General features: G+C 49.7%; 1 protein-coding gene across 3 annotated transcripts in view; it reads left to right on the top strand.

The window, feature by feature from the left end:
- ATP6V1C2 (ATPase H+ transporting V1 subunit C2) overlaps positions 1–24048 on the top strand; it is a 54481-nt gene that overhangs the window by 14722 nt on the left and 15711 nt on the right. For 2 of the 3 annotated variants that reach the window (XM_065891130.1, XM_065891129.1), the window contains 2 exons: positions 14431–14516; positions 21499–21593. In XM_065891130.1, the coding sequence (XP_065747202.1) occupies positions 14431–14516; positions 21499–21593 (181 nt within the window). Of the gene's footprint in view, positions 1–14430; positions 14517–15739; positions 15770–21498; positions 21594–24048 lie in introns of all 3 variants that reach the window. The other variant, XM_065891128.1, reaches the window with a different exon arrangement.

Raw genomic sequence — 24048 nt, 5'->3', positions numbered from 1 at the left:
TCAGGTAGGCGGACTCTCAACCACTGCGCCACCAGGGAAGCCCTGCCTTTGTAATTTTAATGGATGTTGTCAGATTTCTCTGACCATTTTGCATTTCCATTAACAATGAAATTAAGGGGTCCCCATTTTCCTACAATCTTTCTAATCAAGTATGCTGTCAAATTTGGGGTTTTTTATGAACCTGATAGGTAAGAAATGGTACCTCAGTGTAGTGTAGGCTTTTTTTTTTTTAAACGGCTTTATTTAGATGTAAATGATGTACAACAAATGGCAAATTCTTAAAGTGTACATTTCGAATGATGAGTTTTGACATATATACATCAGTGAAACCATCACCACAGTCAAGATAGAGCACATCTGTTACCCCCGAAAGTTCCTTGCGTCACCTCCTCAACACTGATCTGCTTTCTGTCGCTGTAAGAGTGTGCGCGCGCTTTACAACTCTTTTTATATATATATATAGATTTATGTATTTATTTATTTTCGGCTGCGTTGGATCTTTGTGGCTGCTTGCGGGCTTTCTCTAAGTTGTGTTGAGTGGGGGGCTTCTCTTCATTGCAGTGTGCGGGCTTCTCATTGCGGTGGCTTCTCTTGTTGCGGAGCACGGGCTCTAGGCGTGTGGACTTCAGTAGTTGTGGCATGCGGGTTCAGTAGTTGTGGCTCACGGGCTCTAGAGTGCTGGCCCAATAGTTGTGGTGCACTGGCTTAGTTGCTCCGCGGCATGTGTGATCTTCCCGGACCAGGGCTCGAACCCGTGTCCCCTGCATTGGCAGGCAGATTCTTAACCACTGCACCACCAGAGAAGTCCTAGTACTTTTATATAAATGGAATGATATAGTATGTACTCTATTTTTTTGGTTTGGTTTTTCCATTCTGTATCATTATTTGAGATTTATCGATGTTGTAGTGTGTATATTAATCGTCTTTTTTTTTTTTTTTTTTTTTTTTACTGCCAAGTAGTATTCCATTTTATGGGTAAGCCACAATTTATTCACCCATTGGAGGACATTTAGATGGTTTCCAGTTTTGGACTATTTAAGTTGTTATGAATATCCATGTGCCATTTCTGTATTGACATAGTTTTCATTTCTCTTGGGTAAATACCTATTCCTTGAGGCAGCTAGGCTCCTGGTACCCAAAGTGTGATTGCATCCCTCCCCTTTGACCCTCAAACCTTTGCATTGCTTCCTGACCCTGTGGGATGGTAGTGGCTTAGATGAGGGCCAGATTAGGACCCTCTAAAGCATGGTGTCCCAGGGCATGGCCCGCTTGCCATGGACTAAGCTTGATATTACAGCTGCATTGAGTACTACTATTTTGTAGACTTAAGGGATACTGATTTTGTTTTAAAGAAATGCCCATTCTTTGAAAAGTTCACGTTCTGGGAGATGAGGCAGCAGAGTGAAGCAAACGTCTGGATCCTGTCGGTGGCACGTGAGTGAAGCAGGGAAGGCTGGGGACCGTGGTGGCTCTGAGGACCATTGGGCTGATTTCTTGCTTCACATCCTAAGGCGCTTATCCACTAGGCAGCCAGGATTTGCTGAGCGTCTGTGTGTTTTCTAGGAGCCACTATATGTTTGCTTGAGCTGATGATAGCTCAAGTAATAAATTTTCAGAGATGTTTGTTTAGTGGCGACCCGATGAGGAAACCAGCACTTCAGCAGTGTGATGATTTATATGATGGAGGGAGGGTCCTGGTGTAAGCCCCCTGAGGGCAACAACTGTGGTCTGTTTGTTCGCCGCTGTTTCCCATAACATCGCCTGGTGCATAGCGGATACAGTATGTTCTTGCTGAGTGCGGGAGGCAACAATTTTTTTTTTAATGGTAGTTCCTTTTTTTTTTTTTAATTGGGGTACAGTTGATTTGCAGTGTTGTGTTAGTTTCAGGTATGCAGCAGAGGAAGCAACGTGTTGTGGGTGGAGGTGTTCTCCAACACTCCGTTGTACAATATTTGTTAGGGTTGACTTGCCTTGAGGAGGGGGCACTTGGGCTGTTATAAAGGGTGAGTAGCATCCAGGTAGCTTCAGAAGACTGGCCTGGGAAGGGCAAAGGAGGGGAAGAGGGTGGAGAAAGAGGAGGCCGACAGGGAGGGGTGTTCCTTGTAAACTCTGCTGAGGAGTTGGAACGTCAATATTTGAACTTCTTGAGTTGAAGCAATGCGATGGCATGCTAAGATGTGTATTTTTAGAGATCCCTCTGGCTGCCATGGGACGGAGGGGCAGGAGGAGGCCAGATTGGGAGAGGCAAGGAAAGCACAGTGGAGGCTGTTGAAGGAAACCTGGACGAAGTTGGCATGACCTGCCTAGGACAGCGACCCAGGGCAGGGCTTGGACAGATTTCTGGTAATTGTAAAGTATAGTGGTGGTGGGAAAAAAGGGGGTAGAGCCAAGGAACTTTGGGGGAGGTGGCGACATCCAGCATAAATGACCAAACCAGTCCTTGACATTCTCCACGCTGGGCCTCCACCCTTGGAGCCAAGAAAAAGGCCGAGACATTTTTTTATAAAATTGAGATATAATTCCACACTGCAGCATTCCTCCCCTTAATGTATAAACTTCACTTGTCTCTAGTATATTTACAGAGTAGCCCAGCCATTGCCACTACCTAATTCCAGGACGTCGCCATCATCCCCAAAGGATGATTGGAACCCATTGCCGTCCCCTCCCAAGGAGCGTCAAGCTGTCCCAGAGGCCTAGTTTTTGTCCTGGTCAGCTCCCGAGGAGCTGTGTGACCTCAGGCAAGTCCCCACCTCGCCTTGGTCCCTGAAGGCCCTTCCAGCTGTGACCCCATATCGTGATTCTGGGTGGGCAAATTATGTTATGGTCATACTTCCATGGCTCTAAAGTAATGTTAAAGATTTTTTAATGGCCGGGGTGGGGGGGCTTGTTTCGTTTTATTTTTTATGGTAATAAAACACAGATGATTCTACTATAATTAACACCCTAATTAGCATCTTAGCGTAGATCCTTGTCTTCATTTTTGGTTACCTCCTAAAGTTGCACTTCCGAAAGTGAAATTACAGGTTCAAAGGGTGTAGAAATATTTAAAGTTGCTTGTACGCATTGCTAAATTGTTTTCCAGCGAGGTTGCGAGATCGTGCTGTTTCATCAGACCCTCGTTGATTCAGTGCCTTTAAAAAACGTCGTTCATGTCCCTGGCAAAATGAAAATGATGTATGATCGTGTGAACGTGGATTTCTTGGGTCACCAGCACAAGCAAGCACGCTTGCGGGTGTTCCTGCGTCACCTGTCATCCCATTTTGTGATCTGCCATTTCTGACCTTGACCCCTCCATCCCCTGGGAAGGCTGCGGGTGGTACCAGTCTGGTGACACCCTTCACCTGTGAGCCCTGGGGCCCCTGCCGTTGGGCGTGGTGACCGGGCTGCTTGGTGGGTTGACTTTTGGCAAACTCTCCAGAACACAGACAAATGGGTGCTGATGCTTAGGGTCTAACTGCCCGGTTATTCCTAAAAGACCCCAGAGCATTTCAGTACCACTTCAGAACAAGTAGCCTTCCTCTCCTCCACGTTCCACTAGGGGGCAAATTTTCTCTGGGGGTAGGTTGGCTTTTTTTTTTCTTATTTTTTTTATTTTGGTGGTGGCATGTGGGATCTTAGTTCCCCAACCGGGGATCGAACCCGTGCCCCCTGCAGTGGAAGCGCAGAGTCCTAACCACTGGAGCGCCAGGGAAGTCCCGGCAGGTTGGCTTTTTGGAGATGACCAAGAATTTCTATGCTGTGTTGTGGGCAAGTTGAGCTGTACAAAGCCAACCTGGCCAGAACCCGTTCTGTTCTGAGTGACGGTGGCAGGGGGCGGGGTGACTTAACTGAGTGGCATTCCTCTAAAGGTGGAAATATTTGTCTATTTCTGAAAACGAGTTTCTGAGAATCAAGGGCAGAATTCAAAGTAAGCTGTAAGTGGGGCCAGAGTCCCCAGAGCAGGGACCTCCCAGAGACCTCACTGGATCTTGTTTTTCTAAAAAGAAAGTCACTGAATTGCTCTCCTCACATTTTCCTGATGACTTCGCTGCGGGACATGTCCCTTGGCCGAGGAGGAAGCCGAGAGACAAAGGAGCGGGTGAGGTGCCCAGGGGCTCCTGAGTCACCAGAGGAGCCATGGGGAGCAGGCTGCCTACCTGTGTGGAAGCTTCTGGACCTTACTGCTCAGGGCCGCCGTGCGGCTGCAGGGGGAGACTGGGCCGGTGGTGGCACCTTTACCTTGACTCTGAGGCCAGTTAGCGCTGAGGGAGGGGCTTGGGGTTTGGGTCCCCCATAGCGGGGCACGTCAATCCCAGGTACGCTGCCAGCAGCTGGTGTGGAGGATGGAGACTGGCTTTAGAGGCAGGGGTACAGGACTGGTACTAGCTGATGCTGCGGCCACCAGTAAAGGGCCAGGGGCCAGGGGCGGGGGGAGTTTCTTGGCCTCTCTGAATCTGTTTCCTCAGCTCCTGGGGGCTTCTCCTCCTCTGTCCTGAGGATTCAGATGTATCTGTGCCAAGGGCCCTTCTGAGGACCGAGGGCAGCTCACTAGATGGAGCCACTGTTACCCTTGCTTAAGACCCTATGGAAACTCCCTCTTCCCTGCCTGTCACCTGTTGGCCCTCTCCCCCAGGCTTGGGGTCCTTTCAGAAAACCAGACCCACCTTAGTCTGCTCTGCCTGAATTACCCAGAAAACCCAGGGGAGGGGGGATGCCCTCTTTCATGTCCCGTACACTTGCACTCAGGACCTCGGAACCTGACAGCCGTGCTCTCTTTATGAGAGAACTGGGTGTAGGAGACCCAGCCCTTCCCACAGAACAGGGGGAGAGGCAGGTGGGTACAGATCGCCCAGCTGAGGCGGAGCGCCCTGATGAAAGTGTGGCCCACGGGGATGCTTTGCTGTGCACAGCTTGGCGTGGAGACACCATTTAGGAAGCACCTCCTCTGTGCTTGAGCCCTGGGTCAGGGGGACTCAGGTGAGTGGGGATCAGCCCACTTCCACCTAGTGAGGGGCAGGCTTCCTGCCCCGGCTACTCCTTCCCCCCCGACAGACCTGGGCCTGGAAAAGCCCTGAGGCCCTGCACGCCAGACGGCCAGATGAGATTGCAGGAGGAGAGGCGGTAGACAGAGAGATCTCAGAAACACCTGCCTAGCTGTGCTCTTAGCTCTTGAGCCCTCATATACCCCAAGGCGCAGCAGGGATTCTGGGCCCCCTTGGAGACCAGGGTGCAGAAATCAGCAGTGCTCAAGGTGCCCCAGAGATTTGTAGAAAGGGAGGACAGGGTGTTTCTGTCACATACTCGGCCACAGGCATCTCCGTCTTTCCTGACTCTTATCCCTGCCATTCCAGGTCTCTGGATTCTGCCTGCTTGGCTCCTGAAGGCCTCCTCCCTTCTCCGTTCCCTACCTGCCCCGCCTCCCGCCTGGGTGATGCCTCCCCCCGCCACCCCCATCTTACTCATTCTCCCCGTGGGGGCTCCCCAGATGACTGCCACAGTATCAGCAGTTAATTTGAAAGAAATCTTAATGGGCTGTGCCCAGGTAGATGCTTTTGACTTATTCCTTTATTAGCTTCTTGCTTTGTGTATTTGCAAGACCATTATTGGTCTTTTTATTATTAATACATAATCATGCTGGTTTTTTTAAGTCCAAATTCCACCTCTACAGTCCCACTCCCCAAAGGACACCATTTCCACAATTTATTGTGAATCTTTATAGACTTTTCTATACATAACACAAGTTTGAGTGTTTATGTCTGTTGCTTTTTACAAAAATGTGGTCATAACTATAGATACTGTTTATTATTTGCCTTTTTTCCTTTTATTCCGTGATGTACAACCTTTCGTGGCAATCTGAGGTACCTCCCTCATTGCTTTTTGTTTGTTAGTTTGTTTTTAGTTTTTTGGCCATGCGGCGTGGCATGCGGGATCTCAGTTCCCCAATCAGGGATCAAACCCGCTCCCCCTGCAGTGGAAGTGCTGAGTCTTAATCAATGGACCACCAGGGAAGTCCCTCTGCCTCATTGTTTTTTAGAGATTCCTTGGTGATCCATTATATCAGCTGGGTCCCCTATTGATAACATTGAGATGACTTCCTGTCTTCTGCAATTACAGACCATGCCACAGCCCACATCCTTGTGTATACGTTTTTTTGTGCAGGAGCCAGCGTATCAGAAGGGCCAATTCCTAGAAGTAGAATTGCTGGGCAAAAATATCTGTGTGTTAAAAACGTTTGATCGATATTCTGAAAATACTCTCTTGTAAAGCTATTCATTTGACACGCCGTCAACGGGGCATTGGTATTCCCATTTCCTAGAGTACTTGCCAGTGCTGAAATTATAAATCTTTTTACTGTGCCCATCTGGTAAGTGAAAAATGCTTTATCACAGCAAGTGAGGTTAAGCTTTTATCCTGATGTTTATGGGTGACTTTTTGTTGTTCTGCCAAGCATTTTACCAGACCTCATCGCCATTAGTGTTGGCTGGTGATTTTGAGCCCTTTTCAGGGCTTGTTGGCCATTTGTACATCTCCTTTGGAGAAATGTCTATTCAAGCCCTAGGCCCATTTTTGAATGAAGTTGTATGTTTTTATGTTGTGATTTTTAGGGATTCTCTATATATTCTGAATATTAATCCCTTATCAGATGGTTTGCAATTTTTTTCTCTCATGCTGTGAGATGCCTTTTTATCCTGTTGATAGTGTTTTTGATGCACTGTTTAAAATTTTTCAAGTCCAACTTGTATTTTTTTTCTTTTTTTGCCTGTGCTTTTGGTGTCATATTGAAGAAATCATTTCCTAGTCCAATATCATTAAATTTTTGCCTTGTGATTTACTCCAAGCATTTTATGGTTTCAGGTCTTACATTTAGGTCTTTGATCCATTTTGAGTTAATTTTTATATATGGTGTTAGGTAAGGGGTTAAATTAACTTCATTCTTTTACAGTTTTCCCAGCACTGTTTGTTGAAATAATTGTCCTTTCCTCATTGAATGCTGTTGGCCCCTTTGTGAAAAATCATTTGATCATATATGTGAGAGTTTATTTCTGGGGTCTCTATTCCATTGGTCTATATGTATGTCTATGCTAGTACCACACTGTTTTGATTACTGTAGATTTGTAGTAAGTTTTGAAATCAAGAAGTATACGTCTTTCAGCCTTATCCTTATTTCCTCAAATATTCTCTCTGCTCCTTTCTCTTCTTTTTCTGGGACTACCACAATGCATATGTTGGTCTACTGGATGGTGTCCCACAGGTTCCTTAGGCTCTGTTCACTTTTCTTCTATCTTTTTATTTCTGTTCCTCAGACTCAGTAATTTCCAATGTCCTGTCCTCAATTCACCGAGTCTTTCTTCTTCCTGCTCAAATCTGCCTTTGAATTCCTCCAGTGAATTTTTTATTTCAGTTATTGTACTTTCCAGCTCCAGAATTTCTTTTAGGTTTCTCCTTAGGTTTTCTATCTCTTTATTGATATTTCCAGTGTGCTCATACTTCGTTTTCTTAACTTTCTCTGCATCTTCTTTTAGTTCTTTGAGCATCTTTAAGACAATTGTTTTAAAGTCTTTGTCTAGTAGATCTGCCATCAGATCTTTTTCAGGGACAGTTTATGTTGATATATGTCTTTCCTTTGAATGGGCCCTATTTTCCTGTTTCTTTGTATGTTTTGTGATTTCTTTTGTTGTTGTTGAGCCCTGGACATTTGAATCTAATAATGTGGTAACTCTGGAGATCAGATCCTCCACCTTCCCCAGGATTTGCTGGGTTTTGTTGTTTTTGCTTATTATTAAAAAAAAAAAAATTATTGTTGTAGTTTGTCTCTGTGCCAAGGACCAGCCTGAGGTGTAAACTTAAAGTCCCCTTAAGTCTTTTCTGAGGCTTTCCCTGGACATGCACAGCCATTTTCTAATTTCCCCCATGTGCACAGTTTTTTCTGAATGTCCTAGTCTTAATGTCCGGCTCCCAAAAATGGGAAAAAAAGAGAAAAGAAGGGAGGAAAAGTGGGCACTGACCCTTTAAATCCCTTGGGAGTCACTACAGCTAGAAGGAGGGGGGTTCGCAACGATGTGGGGAGGTGGCAGCAATGGCTGCCCACCTCTTCGTCTGTGCCTCTGTGCTCAGAAGCAGCAGTCAGAGCAGATTCTCCACTGTTTGGAGGACAGGGTCCTTTGCCCACCCTGGCTCCTGCAAACTGTATCAGCTGCTCCAGGAACACAGGGCTGCCTGCCATGGCTGGGCGTGGGGAGGGATGGCTGCTACTGAGCTAAGAGCTGAAACTGACCCAGATTGACTGCGGTTTTATGGTTCAAGCCTCCACCCGGCAGTTGCAAGCCTTCAATAGGCTCCAGAGCTCCAAAACAGTCACAGAACAGCAGATAGACTCTGCCAGTGCCACTGTTGTCTAGGTGGGCAGACAGGATCCTGGTGCTTCTGACTCTACCATCGTCCTGGAATTCTCTCCTACTGATCACCGTTTTAACCATTCTTAAAATAGTTCGGTGGCACTAAGTACATTCACACTGTTGTGCAACCATCACTGCCATTCACTCTCAGAACTCTTTCCTCTTGCAAAACTGAAGCTCTGCTAATCCATTTTACACTACACTAACTCCTTATTCCCTCCTCCTCCCAGCTCCTGGAAACCATCATTTTACTTAAGTTTCTATGAGTTTGACTCTAGGTACCTCACTTAAGTGTAATTATACAGTGTTTCTCTTTTTATTTCACTTAACATAATGACCTCAAGGTTCATCCATGTTGTATCAGGCAGCAGAATTTCCTTCCTTTTTAAGGCTGCATGATTATTCCACTGTATGGGTAATACCACATTTTGTTTAGCGATTCATCCACCAACGGGCACTTGGATTGCTTCAATCTTTTGGCTCTTGTATATAATGCTGCTATGTTTATTTATTTTTATTCGTTATTATTTATTTAATTATTATATTATTATTTATTTCGTTTCTTTTGTTTTCTACTTACAAAAGTAACATTATGTCTTAATTCAAGCATGACATTACAGAAGTACATAGAAAGGGAAAAGTGCTGTTCTTGTACCCACAAAGGTAACCAGTGTTAACAGTTTGGTGTCTTTTCTTTCAGGATTCTTGTTTAGGTGTATACTGACATATAATTTTTTAAAGTGGGATTATAGGGCTTCCCTGGTGGCACAGTGGTTGAGAGTCCACCTGCCGATGCAGGGGACACGGGTTTGTGCCCTGGTCCGGGAGGATCCCGCATGCCGTGGAGCGGCTGGGCCCGTGAGCCATGGCTGCTGGGCCTGCATGTCCGGAGCCTGTGCTCTGCAACGGGAGAGGCCACAGCAGTGAGAGGCCCGCGTACCACAAAAAAAAAAAAAAAAAAAAGATAGTATCTGTTGGACTTCCCCGGCGGTCCAGTGGTTAAGACTCTGCACTTCCAATGCAGGGGGCATGGGTTCGATCCCTGGTAGGGAAACTAAGATCCCACATGCTGTGTGGCCAAAAAAAAAAACAAAGATAGTATCTTGTAAAAAAAAATTTTCTCTTTTCTTTGTTTTACCAATTTTTAAAAATTGAATGTTATTTTACAGTGTTGTGTTAGTTTCAGGTGTATAGCAAAGTGATTCAGTTTTATATATATACATATATATATATTCTTTTTCAGATTCTTTTCCATTATAGGTTAATGTAATGGTGATTATAGGTTATTCAATAAGATATTGAATATAGTTCCCTGTGTTTTACAGTAGGTCCATGTTGTTTATCTATTTTATGTATATTAATCCCAAATTCCTAATTTATCTTTCCCCTCCCCCCCCATTGTCCCCTTTGGTAACCGTAAGTTCATTTTCTATGTCTGAGAGTCGGTTTCTGTTTTGTAAATAAGTTCATTTGTATCATTTTTTTAGATTTCACATATAAGTCTTTCTCTCTCTGACTTACTTCACTTAGTATGATAATCTCTAGGTCCATCCATGTTGCCGCAAAAGGCATTATTTCATTCTTTTTCAAGGCTGAGTAATATTCCATTGTATATATGTACCACGTCTTCTTTATTCACTCGTCTGTCGATGGACATTTGGGTTTGTTTCCATGTTTTGGCTCTTATACACAGTGCTGCTATGAACATTGGGGTGAATGTATCTTTTCTAACTAGAGTTTTCTCTGGATATATGCCCAGGAGTGGGATTGCTAGATCATATGGTAACTCTATTTTTAGTTTTTTAAGGAACCTCCATACTGTTCTGTACAGTGGCTATATCAATTTACATTCCCACCAACAGTGTAGGAGGGTTCCTTTTTCTCCACACCCTCTCCAGCACTTATTATTTGTAGACTTTTTCATGATGGTCATTCTGACTGGTGTGAGGTGATACCTCATTGTAGTTTTGATTTGCAGTTTTCAAATAATTAGTGATATTGAGCATGTTTTCATGTGCCTGTTGGCCATCAAAAAATTTTTTTATAAGGTAAAATGTACATACAGTGAAATGTGTACATCTTGTATGAACAGGTTGATGAATTTTGTCGGGTGCCTCAGTGTAAACAAACGCCAATCAAGGTTGCACACCATCTGCAATTTGCTTTTTTAATTAAAAATATGATTTCTATATCTTCCCTTGTGGGTTAGTATAAGCTTTTGTGTTAGAGGTGGGAGCCAGAGTTTAGTTTAGACAAGCACTGAAGAGCATGGCTTTGGAGTCATGTAGATCTGGGCTCAGCTTCTGCTCTGACACTTATAACTCACTGTAGGGGGACTTTTAGCTCTTTAAGTCTTAATTTTTTCATCTTCAGAGTGGGGATGTTATCTAGCTCAAAAGAGCGTCTCAAGAATTGAGTCCCCAAAGCACCTAAGAGCCCTTACAAATCGATGTTTTTCTAAAAAAAAAATGACGAGAAACCAGTGAAAGATATGAACACTCTATTACCAGAAGAAGATAGCCATCAGTAGAGTCTAATAAACCTATCAAAAGATGTCCAGCCTCATCGATGATCAAACAGATGCAAGTCGGAGCACCAGTGAGATAGAACTTTTCAGCTATCAGATTGGCAGGGATTAAAAAGATCCATGATCCGTCACATTAGCAAGGATTTAGGAGGCAGGCACTCTCATCCATTGTTGGTGGGAGGGTACATTGGCTCTGTATACTTGGCGGATAATTTGACCTTATCTGTTAAAACTGCAAGTGCTCACACCCTGTATTCCAGTAGTTACTCCTCTGCGATTTATCCTACATATGTGCCTGCACAAATGGGCAACATATATGTTTTGCTGCAAAATCATTCAAAGCGTAAACAACCCAAACGTTCAATCGAGAGAATTAGTTATGATACAACCTTGCAATGAAATGCTATGCAGTCAATGAAAGGAACGAGGAAGCTCTACCGTGACGTGTAAAGGTTTTCACAATGAACTGTAAAGTGAAAAAAGTAAATTTAAAACAGCATCTAGACTCTTAGATTCCTTTCAATGAGAAAAATGTTCTGATTTTGTCATACCACAATTCACGGATGACTGTAGTTAATGATCACAGTAAGTCAGGGAATTTTTGTTATGTGCAACAAGCAAGTTTTCCAGCAATTAAGCTTCGTCAGACTGTGCTATTCTGAGATGTTCCGTGGTGGTGTACACACCTAGGGGCAGGTGTGCCTCCATGCTTGTTAGAGTTAAACATTTCTTGGAGGCTAGAATTGGGAACAGCAAAGAGTCATTAACAGAATGACGAGGGAGTTCTGCTTTTAGGTCGATTAGGAAGGAAGCATGTCTGTTATTTAGGTGCTATGACATTTGTTTATTCATTCAGAAAACATTTCCTGAACAGCTGCTATGCTTCAGGCATTGCCATTGGGGCTGCAGTTACTACTTCCTTCACGTAAAGAAATTACTCAAAATGTGACAGAGGATATGGTAATGAGAGACAGCAACCTGCATGTGTCGCTATAATAATGATAAAGAGGAGCCCTTGACAGCATTAGAAAGAAGCTCTCTGAGAGCAGGGGCTGCTTTGTGCATAGCATCTAGGTTCACGGCACTCTAATCAGTGCTTGGCACACAGTTGATTAATGTCTGGAATTTGCTAAATGAATGAGTGAATGAGCGACTGAATTTATAGGGTCAGGGTTCTAACAAATAACAGAAGACACACTCCAATTAGCATGATCTGAGAAAGGTCTATTCAGAAAGGAGCGTGTAGTTGTATGAGGGCTGTTGAGAAGCACGAGGAACGGTACAGGAACCCAGGTAGACGCAGAGAGGTTGCCACACCGCTAGGCTATAGGAGATGAGGAGAGATAGGTTACTGGAACTGGGAGGGAACCAGATTTGTACCCCCTACCCCTGCCCTCACCGTCTCCTATCGAATCTACTGGGGAACCAGAGGGCAGAGAGCCCAGACGCCTCCATCAGGCTGCCGAGAGCTCATCTGAAGGTACCTACCACAAGCTCCCGGGGGCCTGGTTCTTGATATGCATCGCACCGAACTCTGTGAGATGAGGAACGTCACCCCCATTTTGCCAAGGAAACAGAATGAGATTAGCGAGGTGACTTGCCCCGTTGTCATTAATAAGATGCAGAGCTGCTATCCTAAGAAACGCCAACACATTTGTGGAGATTTGAGCCCAGGTGGCCTAGAGCCTTGGGGTCCACAGACAAACTGGGTAGTTGGGAGGCAAATGACTCCTCTGGGCCACAGTCGCCCATCTGTAAAATGGGATGATAATCATCACAAAAATTCGAGAATTTTTGTGATGTTTCAGTAACAGTGATAGAGGACTTGGTAAACAAAAGAGAACCTCAACTTAATATAAACTGTGGAAGTGTTAAGTATTTGGAAATATGCCAGATTTCAAAGCACGTGTTTCCTTTTGGGTGGGAGACTGTGGTTGTTCATTTTTTTAAAAAATTAATGAATTAATTAATTATATTTATTCTTGGCTGCGTTGGGTCTTTGTTGCTGCGCACGGGCTTTCTCTAGTTGCGGCGAGCGGGGGCTACTGTTCATTGCAGCGCTCGGGCTTCTCATTGCGGTGGCTTCTCTTGTTGCGGAGCACGGGCTCTAGGCACGCGGGCTTCAGTAGTTGTGGCACGTGGGCTCAGTAGTTGTGGCTCGCAGGCTCTAGAGCACAGGCTCAGTAGTTGTGACGCATGGGCTCAGTTGCTCCACGGCATGTGGGATCTTCCTGGACCAGGGTTCGAACCCATGCCCCTGCATTGGCAGGCAGATTCCCAACCACTGCACCACCAGGAAAGCCCCTTCATTTTTTGTTAATTACTTTATACTTGCATTTTTCAGTTTATGGTCACGAACATACATAAGTTAGATGCGAAAACAAGTTGCTCTCCCTGCCTACTCCGTCATTTTTTCCTTCCCTCTCTCCGTCTTTCCCTCTCTCCCTCTCTTTCTTTAAGCTGGGGCCTTTCAGTGCCCTCTGCCTCAGTTTTCTGTGTGGGGCCCTAGGCCCTTGGGCTCCACGCTCTGAGTGGCCACATGGCCAGTGTCTGCATCAGCAGAAAACCGTGTTCTCCATTTGGAATTCAGTGACCTCATCCTCCTGCCTGCAAACACCTGCTCCCTCCTGGGAGCCAGGAGAATGAGTAGAGAGCGCCTGAGGCAAAGATGTAGATCATCAGAGCTTTTAAGGACTTTGATCCTGGTTGGCCTGCTGCCAGCTGGACTTCTAACTGATGGGCCTCCAGGAGTGGACACTCTGCCACCAGACACTCCTGCCTGATTAGTTCTATTAATATTTACAACAATCCCGCAAAATGGGTATCATCCCGTTTTACAGAGAAGAGAACTGAGGCTCAAAGAGATGAAATAAATTTGGCCAGAGTCATACATTTGGCAGAGCCACAGTGAACTTGAGCCCTTCTGCCTCCAAGTCTCATACTTTCCTTTCCTTTCTCGTACTTTCTGGAGCCTTCAGTATGTTTTCTGAAGACTTAGAAAGTTTTAATTTTCTAATTATAAAAGCAATACTGGATTAGAACAGAAAATATGTAAAGTAGGAAGAGCATTTCCACATAGCTGCAGCCATACTGTCTGTATAAGTCTGTATCTTATTTTCTTTCCACGTAACATTATAATGCACGCCTTGTTCCACGGTATTAGAAATTCCTTGTAAACCTATTTTCAGTGGCTGCTAATAACCCCTCAGCTGGGTATACCGTCCTTCACTTAAACAATCCGCTATTGTCAAACCTTCCAGTGGCTTCCAGTTTTTCGCCGTCAGCAACGTTACTGCGAAGAACATCTTTTTATTCAGAAAGCTTTTTCTGTTTGTCCTGTTTCCTTAAGATAGTTTCCCAGAAGTGGAAACACTGGTTTAAATACTGGTTAGCATTTTGCGTCTCTCCACGCGTATTGCCGGATTGTTCTCCCAAAGGGTGACTCTGGTCCTTTTGCCGCCAGCAGATTGTGGGAGTATTCTGAGGGCAGTTTCCTACTCTAACTGGCTTTTCGTTCTTTCCCCAAAGCCTCATAAAGAGAATGGCCCAGAGTGTGGTGGAAGTGATGGAGGATGCAAAGGGGAAGGTCCAGGAGAACCTCCTGGCCAATGGAGGTAGGTTCCTGAAGTGCGTTTATGACGGTGCTTTCCCAGCCCATTCTGGTCCATCAGTGGCCTCAGATGTGACCACACAGTGGCGGCTGAAATGATGCAGGTACCACGGAGGCTCCAGACTGACACATCGGCACCGCTGTTTGGAAGACGTGCCCCTTTACAAGCTTATAATCCTGCTGTCTCATTTCTAAAGCATCTGACATTTCTTACCTGTAGCTGAATTCCTCAGTGAAATTTGAAATGAAAATGGGTTCAATGAGGTTTAATGGTTGGTTGGCTCACCCACCTTGTCTATCAGCCTCCACTTGATCCCGCATGGAGTATTCCGTCCCCACCCCCCAACCGATTTATCCCTTTCACCAAACGAGGCTGAAAAATGCCTCCATTGCTGGGAATGCCTCAGACTGGATTCTTTAGTTGTGCGCAGTAGGCAGAGGAGAGATGGACCAAAAACACTTTGGGTAGCACGTTTGCCTTTGGCGTTCTGTCTCCCCTATGCAAACAGGGTAAATCTTTAGATTCCAAGGATGTTTTGGTCCATGAATTAGTGTACAAACAATTTGAGTGCACTTAAAACGTGCAAGACAAAGAACTCTGAGGCTGGGCTTCCCTAGTGGCGCAGTGGTTGGGAGTCCGCCTGCCGATGCAGGGGACGCGGGTTCGTGCCCCGGTCCGGGAAGATCCCACATGCCGCAGAGCGGCTGGGCCCGTGAGCCATGGCCGCTGAGCCTGCGCGTCCGGAGCCTGTGCTCCGCGGCGGGAGAGGCCACAGCAGTGAGAGGCCCGCGTACCGGAAAAAAAAAAACAAAAAAAAAACTCTGAGGCTTTGGAATTAGGTGTTTCAGCATCTGTAGAGATAATTAGACCTATGACTCTATGCATAAGTATACTGAAAATGAGAACATATATTCTATATTTAATATTTATTTATAGCATTTATTACATATAAATTAAAGTCTTTTCCCTTCGGGGAACATTTCTTTTTTTTGGCCGCCATGTGGCATGCGGGGTCTTAACTCCCTGACCAGGGATCGAACTCGTGCCCCCTGTAGTGGAAGCGTGGAGTCCTAACCACTGAACCGCCAGGGAATTCCCTCCTGGGAACATTCGAAAGCTTTTTCTTTGCTTGTTTTAACTGATACATGGAAATGTTCGTACTCCCAAATCTGAACTTAGTTTTGTATGTTAATGCAGTCTAATAACTCCACCTTATTACGTTGCAGGTTTGAAGGAGAAAATGAAATGTTTAAAGAGTAGGTTGTGCGTTGTTTGTTGTGTGCATGCTCAGTGTGTCACCCGCATGTCCCCGGGAAGGTGGAATCTCAGTCTGGTTGTAGGGATACGGTGATCAGGTGACGATGGATTTCTCAAGTGACAATCTCGTAGCGTGGTCACGATATCCATATAACACAGATAGCAACTGTTTTTCCTTCCCCGCTCTTCCTTGCATCTCCCTTGCCTCGAGGGAGGCAAGGCATGCAGCACTGCATGTCTCCTGGAGTGGTGAATGCCTTGACCCTGGAGTTCAAGATCAACTTGGGCGTCTTTTGGCTTGTGGTTCGCTTCTTGCTGTGGCTGTCCCTAGCGTCCTCCTGCCTGTTCTTGGGGGCTGGCTCATACAGGGAGCCCTCTTCTCTCAGGCCCCTTCTGGGAGAGTCCCTGTGCTCAAACAGGCCATTTCTGGTTTCCCTGTTCGAAGGTGTCGTTTGCTTTGGTTTTTTCTCCAGCCTGCTCAGACTGGTGGAATTGAAGCCAGCAGATCCTCTTAGGACGAATACAAATCTTTACAGATCAGAAGTCACCAAAATGCCTTCCCAAATGCAATCTGTTAGTTACACTGAGATTTCTTGCCGAGGCTAATCAAAAAAAATTATTTTGTTCAATTGATGAACTGATCTTACTTCCCAGCAGGTAACTCATAGGGCCCTAGACTGAAGCGCAGACTTAGGGCCTAGAGCTACTTTTCTACATAAAAACCTGGTCCTGAGGATTCTAGGATTTGAGCTCACATTACAATAATGATCAAAATGCTTACATTCTATTCAAAATTCACGTCAGTTAAAATTAGATGTTATTATTACATCGTATCCATTCCCAGTCCAAATGGCACGACTCTAAGAGCCGCTGCTTCTCCTCTCAGGAGGTGGGATTTCAGCTTCATTTGTTCGTATGTGTTCCATTATCTCTAGGCCGCCTGGGAGTTGGGTGCCCACAACTTCCAGCTGGTCCCGTACCCCAGCCCTGTGCGAACAAAGGTCAAGGACGCTAGGGCAGAGCTCATGGCCGGTTGCTGAACATTGCTCATGCACGCGTAGTAAAGGCTCTGAAAAGTACTGCAGTCAAGAGGCCTTTGAGACAGTTTGTCTCAGGCTTTCCTGATATTATCCGGATGGGGAAATAGTTTTCTTCTGCAGATCACCCAGGGAACTAGTGATTGAGAGAATTCACTGGAGAAACTCAGTGTTGCCCCCAGCAGGTGGGATTTTAATCTGATGTCCCTGAGGGTACCCCCAAGTCTTCTGGGCTGTGTTTGCTGGAGGGCCAGCAGTACTGGCCTCGGAACAGTCAGGCTTGGTCCTTTGTGACCTTGGCAGTTCGCCTCCCTGGGTCTTGGTTTTCTCACCTGTCGGCTCTCTGCTCTGCCTGGGCACCTTTTGTTTCTGTTGGTTCTCTGCCTCTCGCTGCGCTTGGAGCGTGGAAGGACACAGACTCTGATTGCGGCAGAGGCTGAGCGCGCAGAGTCAGAACCACCTGAAGGCCCGTCTGGCTGCCCGGGCAGCAGGCCGCCGCCCATGTGGTCACAGGTCCTTCTTTCTTCCGCTGCCGGGAAGGCCTTGTTTTGGTTCTTAGATGACATCATTGTTGCTCAAGGGCAACCGCCTGTGTACAGCGTGTTTTGATTCAAAGTGAGCCTGCCCGGGCTGTGGTCTGACCTCACAGGCCCTTGATGCAAGCCCCATACTGCTCCCTCGAGACCAGGCTTCCGGACTTCAGCTGGGGAGAGGGGAGGGGACGGGAGCCTGTCATTTCCGGGGCAGGCGGAGCGGAGGCTGCGGTCCTGGAAGCACAGGAGGGCCCAGGGCTGCCGCTTTCTAAGGCTGAGGGCGTCCTCAGGCAGAGACGGCAAGGCCCTTGGATGCGTGAGCTGGGGCTGCGGGGAGGGGGCAGTGTCTGGAGCTGGGGCTGGTGCTTTCCACCTGGAAGAGGAGGTGGAAGAACTCACAGTCACGAACCAGAGGTTTCTGGAGGCTTCTGTCGGGAGACCTTCACCGTCTCCTTGTCTCACTCATCAGACACGCGTGCCTGGCCGTCGAGTACCAGGCAGTGTGCTGGGTGCTGGGCATCCAGCGATGACTGTCCTCCAGGAGCTCACGGCCTGGGGACCAGACCCATAGTGCCTGACGTGCTGTGATGGAAACCAAGTGTTTAGGAGCCTCCACGAGGAGGGGGGCTGAGTCTTAAAGGAGTCACAGGCATTCTAGTAGAGAAGAGGGACGCGTTCTCTTTGGTTGGAGCGCCGTAAAAGCCTGGAGTTTGTGAAAGTGCACGGACACGAGACCTTGTCTGAAATGTGCCTCTTCTAAGCAGCCCGGATAGCGTTAGTACAATAATCAGGGTTAATAGGCAGATTCTCATACGAAGCACTTGCTCCCTGCCGGGCACTGTCACAGGCTCCGGGGACACAGCGATAATCACCTGCCCTCAAGGAGGCTGAAAGAGCAAGGGAAGCACGGGTGACGGTGCAGTGTCCTTAGTGTGGTGCGGCAAGGATCCCCGGGCTCAGACCAGCAGGGGGAGGAGGGCTGGGCAGGCTTGCGGGAGTTGGTCTCCAGCCTGATGTTTAGGACAAGAGCAGCAGAGAGAGAGAGAGTGAGGGGTCGGGGGTGGCTTAGCTTGGGTGATGGTGTGCCCATGGGGTCTGGGGTGGGCAGAGGCAGGAGTCTCTAGAGCCCACATCTGCCTGGCACCTGCCTGGGGTGGGCTGTTCCCTGGCCTGTGTGGTGGGCGATGGCTCCCACCGGGCAGCATGTGACCGCATGGGAGGTGTGTGACCGTTGTGCTTGCCCAGGGCCTGGCCCACAGTAGGGTCCAGGATCGGGGTGACTGCTGGCACACGAGGAGTCCTTTGCGACCGTCAGTTCTGCCTCTGACTGCGCCCTTGCCATCATCCAGACCTCAATGCAGTTCCTCCAAGGCCTGGATCCTTCCTACAAAGTCATTTCCCTGCCCTAGTGTAGCAATCCCCAAATCCATATTAATAACCAAATTAATACCAAAATCTGTATTAGCTCGGGCTGCCATATCAAAATACTGCAGACTGGAGGCTTAAACCACAGATGTTTATGTCTCACAGCTCTGGAGGCTGGAAATTCAAGGTCAAGGTGATGGCGGATGTGGTTCCTGGTGAGAACCTGCTCCCTTCCCTGTGTGTTCACACGGCCCTTGCTTGGTGGGAGCACGGGGGACGTGGGGGCTCTATGGTTTCTCCTTATAAGGGCACTAGTCCACTTGGGTCAGGGCCCCACCCTTGGTGCCTCAGAGGCCCTCTTGTCAATCCCAACACCGTTGGAATCTGAAGGACCCTCTAAGTCAGGAGACCAGAGGTATCGGAGTGTGGTTCTTGCGGAGATGCCGACAACGGCAGCTTCCCTGTCCCCCCAGAGTGTGGCCGCTCCTGCCCGAGGCCGGGGCGGGGAAGGGGCGTGGTCCTCCCTGGCCTCCACGTTCCTTGTCTCCTTTTCTGGTGGACGTTACACGACTTACTCTGTGCCAGAGTTTCCTCATCTCTGAAATGGAGATAATAATAATATTGAACAGGGTTGAAGGTAAATGAACTGAAATAACTCATGCGTCCAGGCCACAGTAAAGCACCAGCCAGCGTCAGCTACTGTAATGGTCATCACCAGCGTCGTCATGCTGCTGACCTCCCTCCCACAGCCCACTTCCCTCCTCCAAGCCCCACTTCATTTCCATCTGCCGTGCGGGAACTTAACTGACCCGAATATCCGACTTAGCTCGTCCCAAGCGGAGCCCGTCTCTCCTCGCCTCTGCCCCTTCCCAGGCTGCCGGCTCCCCGCTGCCTGGCCGAGTGAGCATACCCTCCTTTCACCTAGTCACCCAACCTGGAAACCCAGGTGTACCCCGAGCCTCCGTCGTGCCCCAGGGGTAATCGTCCCTGCGTGCCGTTGTCGGCCCCCTGCCTCTACTCCCCGGGCATGGGCCCCTCTTAGCTTTCCCTTCCGTCTCCCTCACAGCCCCAGAGAAGGCTCCTCAGAGCACCAGTGTCCTCCCCCGGCTATGTCCTGACCTCTTGGTGACCTTTCCGCAGTGCTGTCGAGGTTGGAGTGACGCATGTCCCACTCCTGGCATGTGTGAGGGGCTCAGGAGGTGGGCCTGGCGTCTGTATCGCCACAGGAGAAGGTGTAGACGTGACTTTCCTGACCCTGCCTGGCCTTCCTGTTCCCCCTCCGTCCACACTCCCTGCTCCATCAGCGTGACCCAGGGAGTCCTCATGCCCCGCGTGTGACGCTCACCAGTCCACCCCGCCCGATGCCCGGCGTCCTCCTTCACCGGCCACGTGGCAAACTTCATCCCATCCCGTCCCTGCGTGAATACGGGGTCCTCACGAAGCCCTTGGAGTGCCCCCTAGGACAGGAGGCAGGTGTGGGCTCTCCCCCTCCTTCCTCAGCCCCTGCCAGCCTTGTGTTACACTGCTCACTGTGGTGTCACGTTTGACTCGTGTCCCGAGCAAACAGGGAGCACCTCGAAGGCGAGGGGGCTACGGTCTGCTGTCCCCAGCACAGTAGTGAGCTGACCTTCAGTCGCGGTGACTGAATGTTGAGGGAGCGGTGACCAGTCCCTTTTCACCTGCGTGAAGGGCTGGCATCCACATAACCTGGGGTGAGAACCCAGGATAGCAAGGCTGGGGGCCCCCTTAGCGCATCCTACACTGAAGGGGTAATGGACCGGGGTGTAGCCTGCAGCTGGCCCCTGGGTTGCACCCTTTCAATGTGCCTAGAGCTCACCTGAGGAGAGAGGGCCCTCAGGAGGTGTGCGGACACCCCTTCGCGCACGCACTTCTCAGGTCAGGAGGCTGAGGTGCAAAGAGGTTTGGTTACTAATGTGCCCCAGGGCCCCCAGGCGCCGCTGCCTGACTTCCCAGCCCCTTCCTCCACCCGCGGCCGGTTAGAGACAGTCACAAACACCCTGAGCACACAGGTTTAGGCTTGCTTTCGGAGAAAGGAAGAGAGAAAAGAAAATTTGAGAAAACACTGATTTGTTCCACTCACTATGCACTTTTATATAAAGAACGTACCCTGACAAATGCACATCTGTACCAGGTGGTAAAAACCACCTTCACTAACTCCAGTATTTCGCTAATGTTGAAAATGCCTTTGTTGGAATAGACGCGTGTGAGGACCGGGCCCATGTCTAGCGCTGGGACGTGGGAGAGGCAGGGAGATGGTCATCTGCCGGGCAGGTGGCACCCATGGTGGCTGTGGGATCTTGGGGGTTGGCTTGGGGCTCTCTGGGGTACCTTTCGGTACCTCGAACTGACAACTCAGCTGGGAGTGTGGTCGAACCAACTGGAAAAGGCAGGGGATTCGTCTGGTACCGCAGAATATCTCCGACGTCATGGCCACCCCCTGGGAGAGCAGGGCCTCCCACACGCGGGGCTCTGGGGGAGCAGGGCCTCCCACACGCGGGGCTCTGGGGCAGCCGTCTAGAGTTTGAGCTTGGGTGCAGGAGCACACCTTTACAGCATCCCGAGGGTAGGGCTACCTGTGGTCCTGGCTGATGGTTGGCCTGGCCCTCTGCCCCCGTGGGGAGCGTCTGCTCTCCCGGAGAGGGAAGGCGCCCTGAGTCTGTCCTTCCGTTTCTCTCATTGCTTCCTCGGTTTCAGTGGGGATGCTTGGCCTGCCTGCGTCTCAGGAGAGACGGGGAGTCCACTGTCTGGTGCAATGTGTTTATGTTCTTCCAGAAGACTTAACGTCCTTTGTGACCCACTTCGAATGGGACATGGCCAAGTACCCTGCGAAGCAGCCGCTGGTGAGCATAGCAGACACTCTGGCAAAGGTAAGAGAAGGGCCGGCGTCACTGACCATCTGGGGTGAAGCTACACGGCGTTTGCACCCTAGCGAAGCGAGGAGGGCCTTTCCGGAGGCGGGAGGCTGGGTGGGTCCTCGCCCTGCCCAGTGGCCCTGGGTGGGGTCCCTTCCCGTCTGGCTCCCGCCAGCCCTGACTGGGCCCTGAGCTGTGGCCTTCCATGCGCTGGGCAAGGTCAGACACCTTTGGGTTTCAGGACAGCCCTGGAAACGGCTTGGTGACCACCTGTCCTCCCTATACCTCTTCCAAATCTGCCACTGGGCAGGGTGGCTTCGTCTTACAGGACACTGCCCTCGACGGGTGCTCTGAGCCCCTGGTGTTCTGACCCCAGACCCCGGCGCCTGTCCACTGCGCTCCCCTTTGAAAGGTGCTGATGGAGAAGTCAGTCCCACCCTGACTCTCCCGACCCGATGGCCATCGTTTACTTAACAAAAACTATCTGCTTCCGTGGAGAGTTTGGCTTAAGAGCCCTAACTCCTGGGAGGCATCTCCCGGGGTCCCACCCCTGCTGACAGTGGGGAGGCCGGTGGGTGCTGCCCCCATGATTGCACTGCCTCGGTGAGCGGGGGGCCTCCAGCTTCTGCTGCGTTAATAAGAGCACCAGGGCGGAGCCCTCTGGGGACGTTGCGGGTGTCTTGCAGCGTGTTGACTCCCGTTGGTCCCCCTGAGGGTGGGCGCTGACGAAGCTTCTGAGGTTTAGCCTGATGGTTTATGGCCACTGTCCCTCCCCTCCCTCCAAGATGCACAGAGCCCCTAATATGTCACGTCTCCTGTGGCTGGGTGGCTGGGGAGCATCTCAGCCAGACCGGGAACAAAGCCTTCCTGTTGTCTCAGGGCGACAGAAGTGCCCAGGTGTGTCTGGGCGGCTCAGGTGAAGGCGATGGGCTGCTGGGAGCCCCCCCCCCCCCCCCCGCCACTGCAGTCCTGTGCATCTCCTGCTGGCAGGCTGGCGCCCGGCCTGTGTCTCTGGGAGCACGGGAGGGATCAGAAGGCTCTGGAATCTGGGTGCGGCTCATTGGGTCCCAGCCCCTCCTGGAGCGATTGGGCAGTGATTCTGGAAGGCCCTTCGAGGAGGGGCTCCCAGAGCACCTGTGCCAGGTGTGGCATCCAGGAGCGTGTTGTGCACCTCCACCCCCAAGCTGGAAGCACACAGTAGTTTGTGGGACTGGCCGCTCCCCGCCCTGCTCTGGTGAGGCCAGGCCGAGCCAGGCAGCATGGCCAGGGCTGTGCCAAACGTCCACTGGGGACAGCGCTCGCCGGCATGGCTGTCCCGGGGATGCAGGCAGTGAGGAGGGTTCCCAGAGTGCATCGGGGCGTCAGCTGAGCGGGGGAGTAGAGCAGTTGTAGAGGACAGGACCTGGCTTCTCTCTAGTCCGAGGTACCCAAAGAGTGACTTTGGCAGGAAAGCAGGGTGGAGAGGAGGGCACTGGTTTGGAAAGCGCTCCCTGTGTGCCTGGAGCCATGCTGGGCTTTTACTTCCCACATCACCCCTATGGGGTAGGTGTCGCCTTCCTCTGCTTTCAGATGGGGAAGCTGGCTGAGAGGTGGCGTGGCATCCCCCAGGACCTGCAGGTGTTGAAGTATTGCCCTGGGATGGGGATGCAGGTCTTGGTTGGGCCGTATGCCTGGCATCACTTCCCAAGGAAGCCCTGGGCTGGCTCCACTGCCAGGAATCAGCTTTTTGAGGCCGGCCAGACAGAGGCTCCGGGTATTGTCTCCCTCACCCCGTCCCACCCCAGGAGCACTCGAGCGCTGCCCTCAGCACTGGCTCAGGCCTCTTCCCCGCATCGCGAGATCTAAATCTGTTAACTAGAGACGTCCTAGTCAGAGGAACTCCCTTTTCTGAAAGCGCCCAGTGTCTTCTAGGTGTCCGAACGGGTCTCCCCACCTGGGAGGCGCCCTGTGCTGACACTCTCAGGGCTGGGCCCCCGACCCTCCCAACAGCTGGGAACTGAGCCCACCTGCCTCCCCTAATGAAGGGGAGCGAGGATGGGGACCCAGCCCCTGGCTGTGTCCATCTCCACGGGCTGGGTCACGGTGTATTTCCAAAAAGGCTCCCAAATCTCACCGGCATAACATAGCAAACAGTTTCTATGCCTACCGCACGCATGTCCACGGTGCTCGGCGGGGGCCTGCTCCCTCCAAACCACTTGGGCAGCGGCCGCTGGCGTCTCCACCACCTGAAGCATCTCTGGGTGCTGTGCAGGGAGGTTCACGGGGTCTCAAGGCTTTGCCTGGCGCACCTGCCCCTCGGTGGTGGGAAGTGCATGCCAGCCACATGCCAGAAGGGGCAGGACTGTGGGAGCGCTTGGCTCTGGACATGTTCTCGAAGCACTGCCTCGTGCTGGCCGCTCTGCCCAGAATCACAGAGATCACCCAGACCCAGTCTGCCCTAGAGGGGCTCAGTCTGTTGAAGAAAGGGCTC

The sequence above is a fragment of the Phocoena phocoena genome, chromosome 14 (genome assembly GCF_963924675.1).
Source record: "Phocoena phocoena chromosome 14, mPhoPho1.1, whole genome shotgun sequence".
NCBI lineage: Eukaryota > Metazoa > Chordata > Mammalia > Artiodactyla > Phocoenidae > Phocoena > Phocoena phocoena.
Note: the sequence above shows the minus strand (reverse complement) of the source record. Positions and strands in the feature narration are given on the sequence as shown.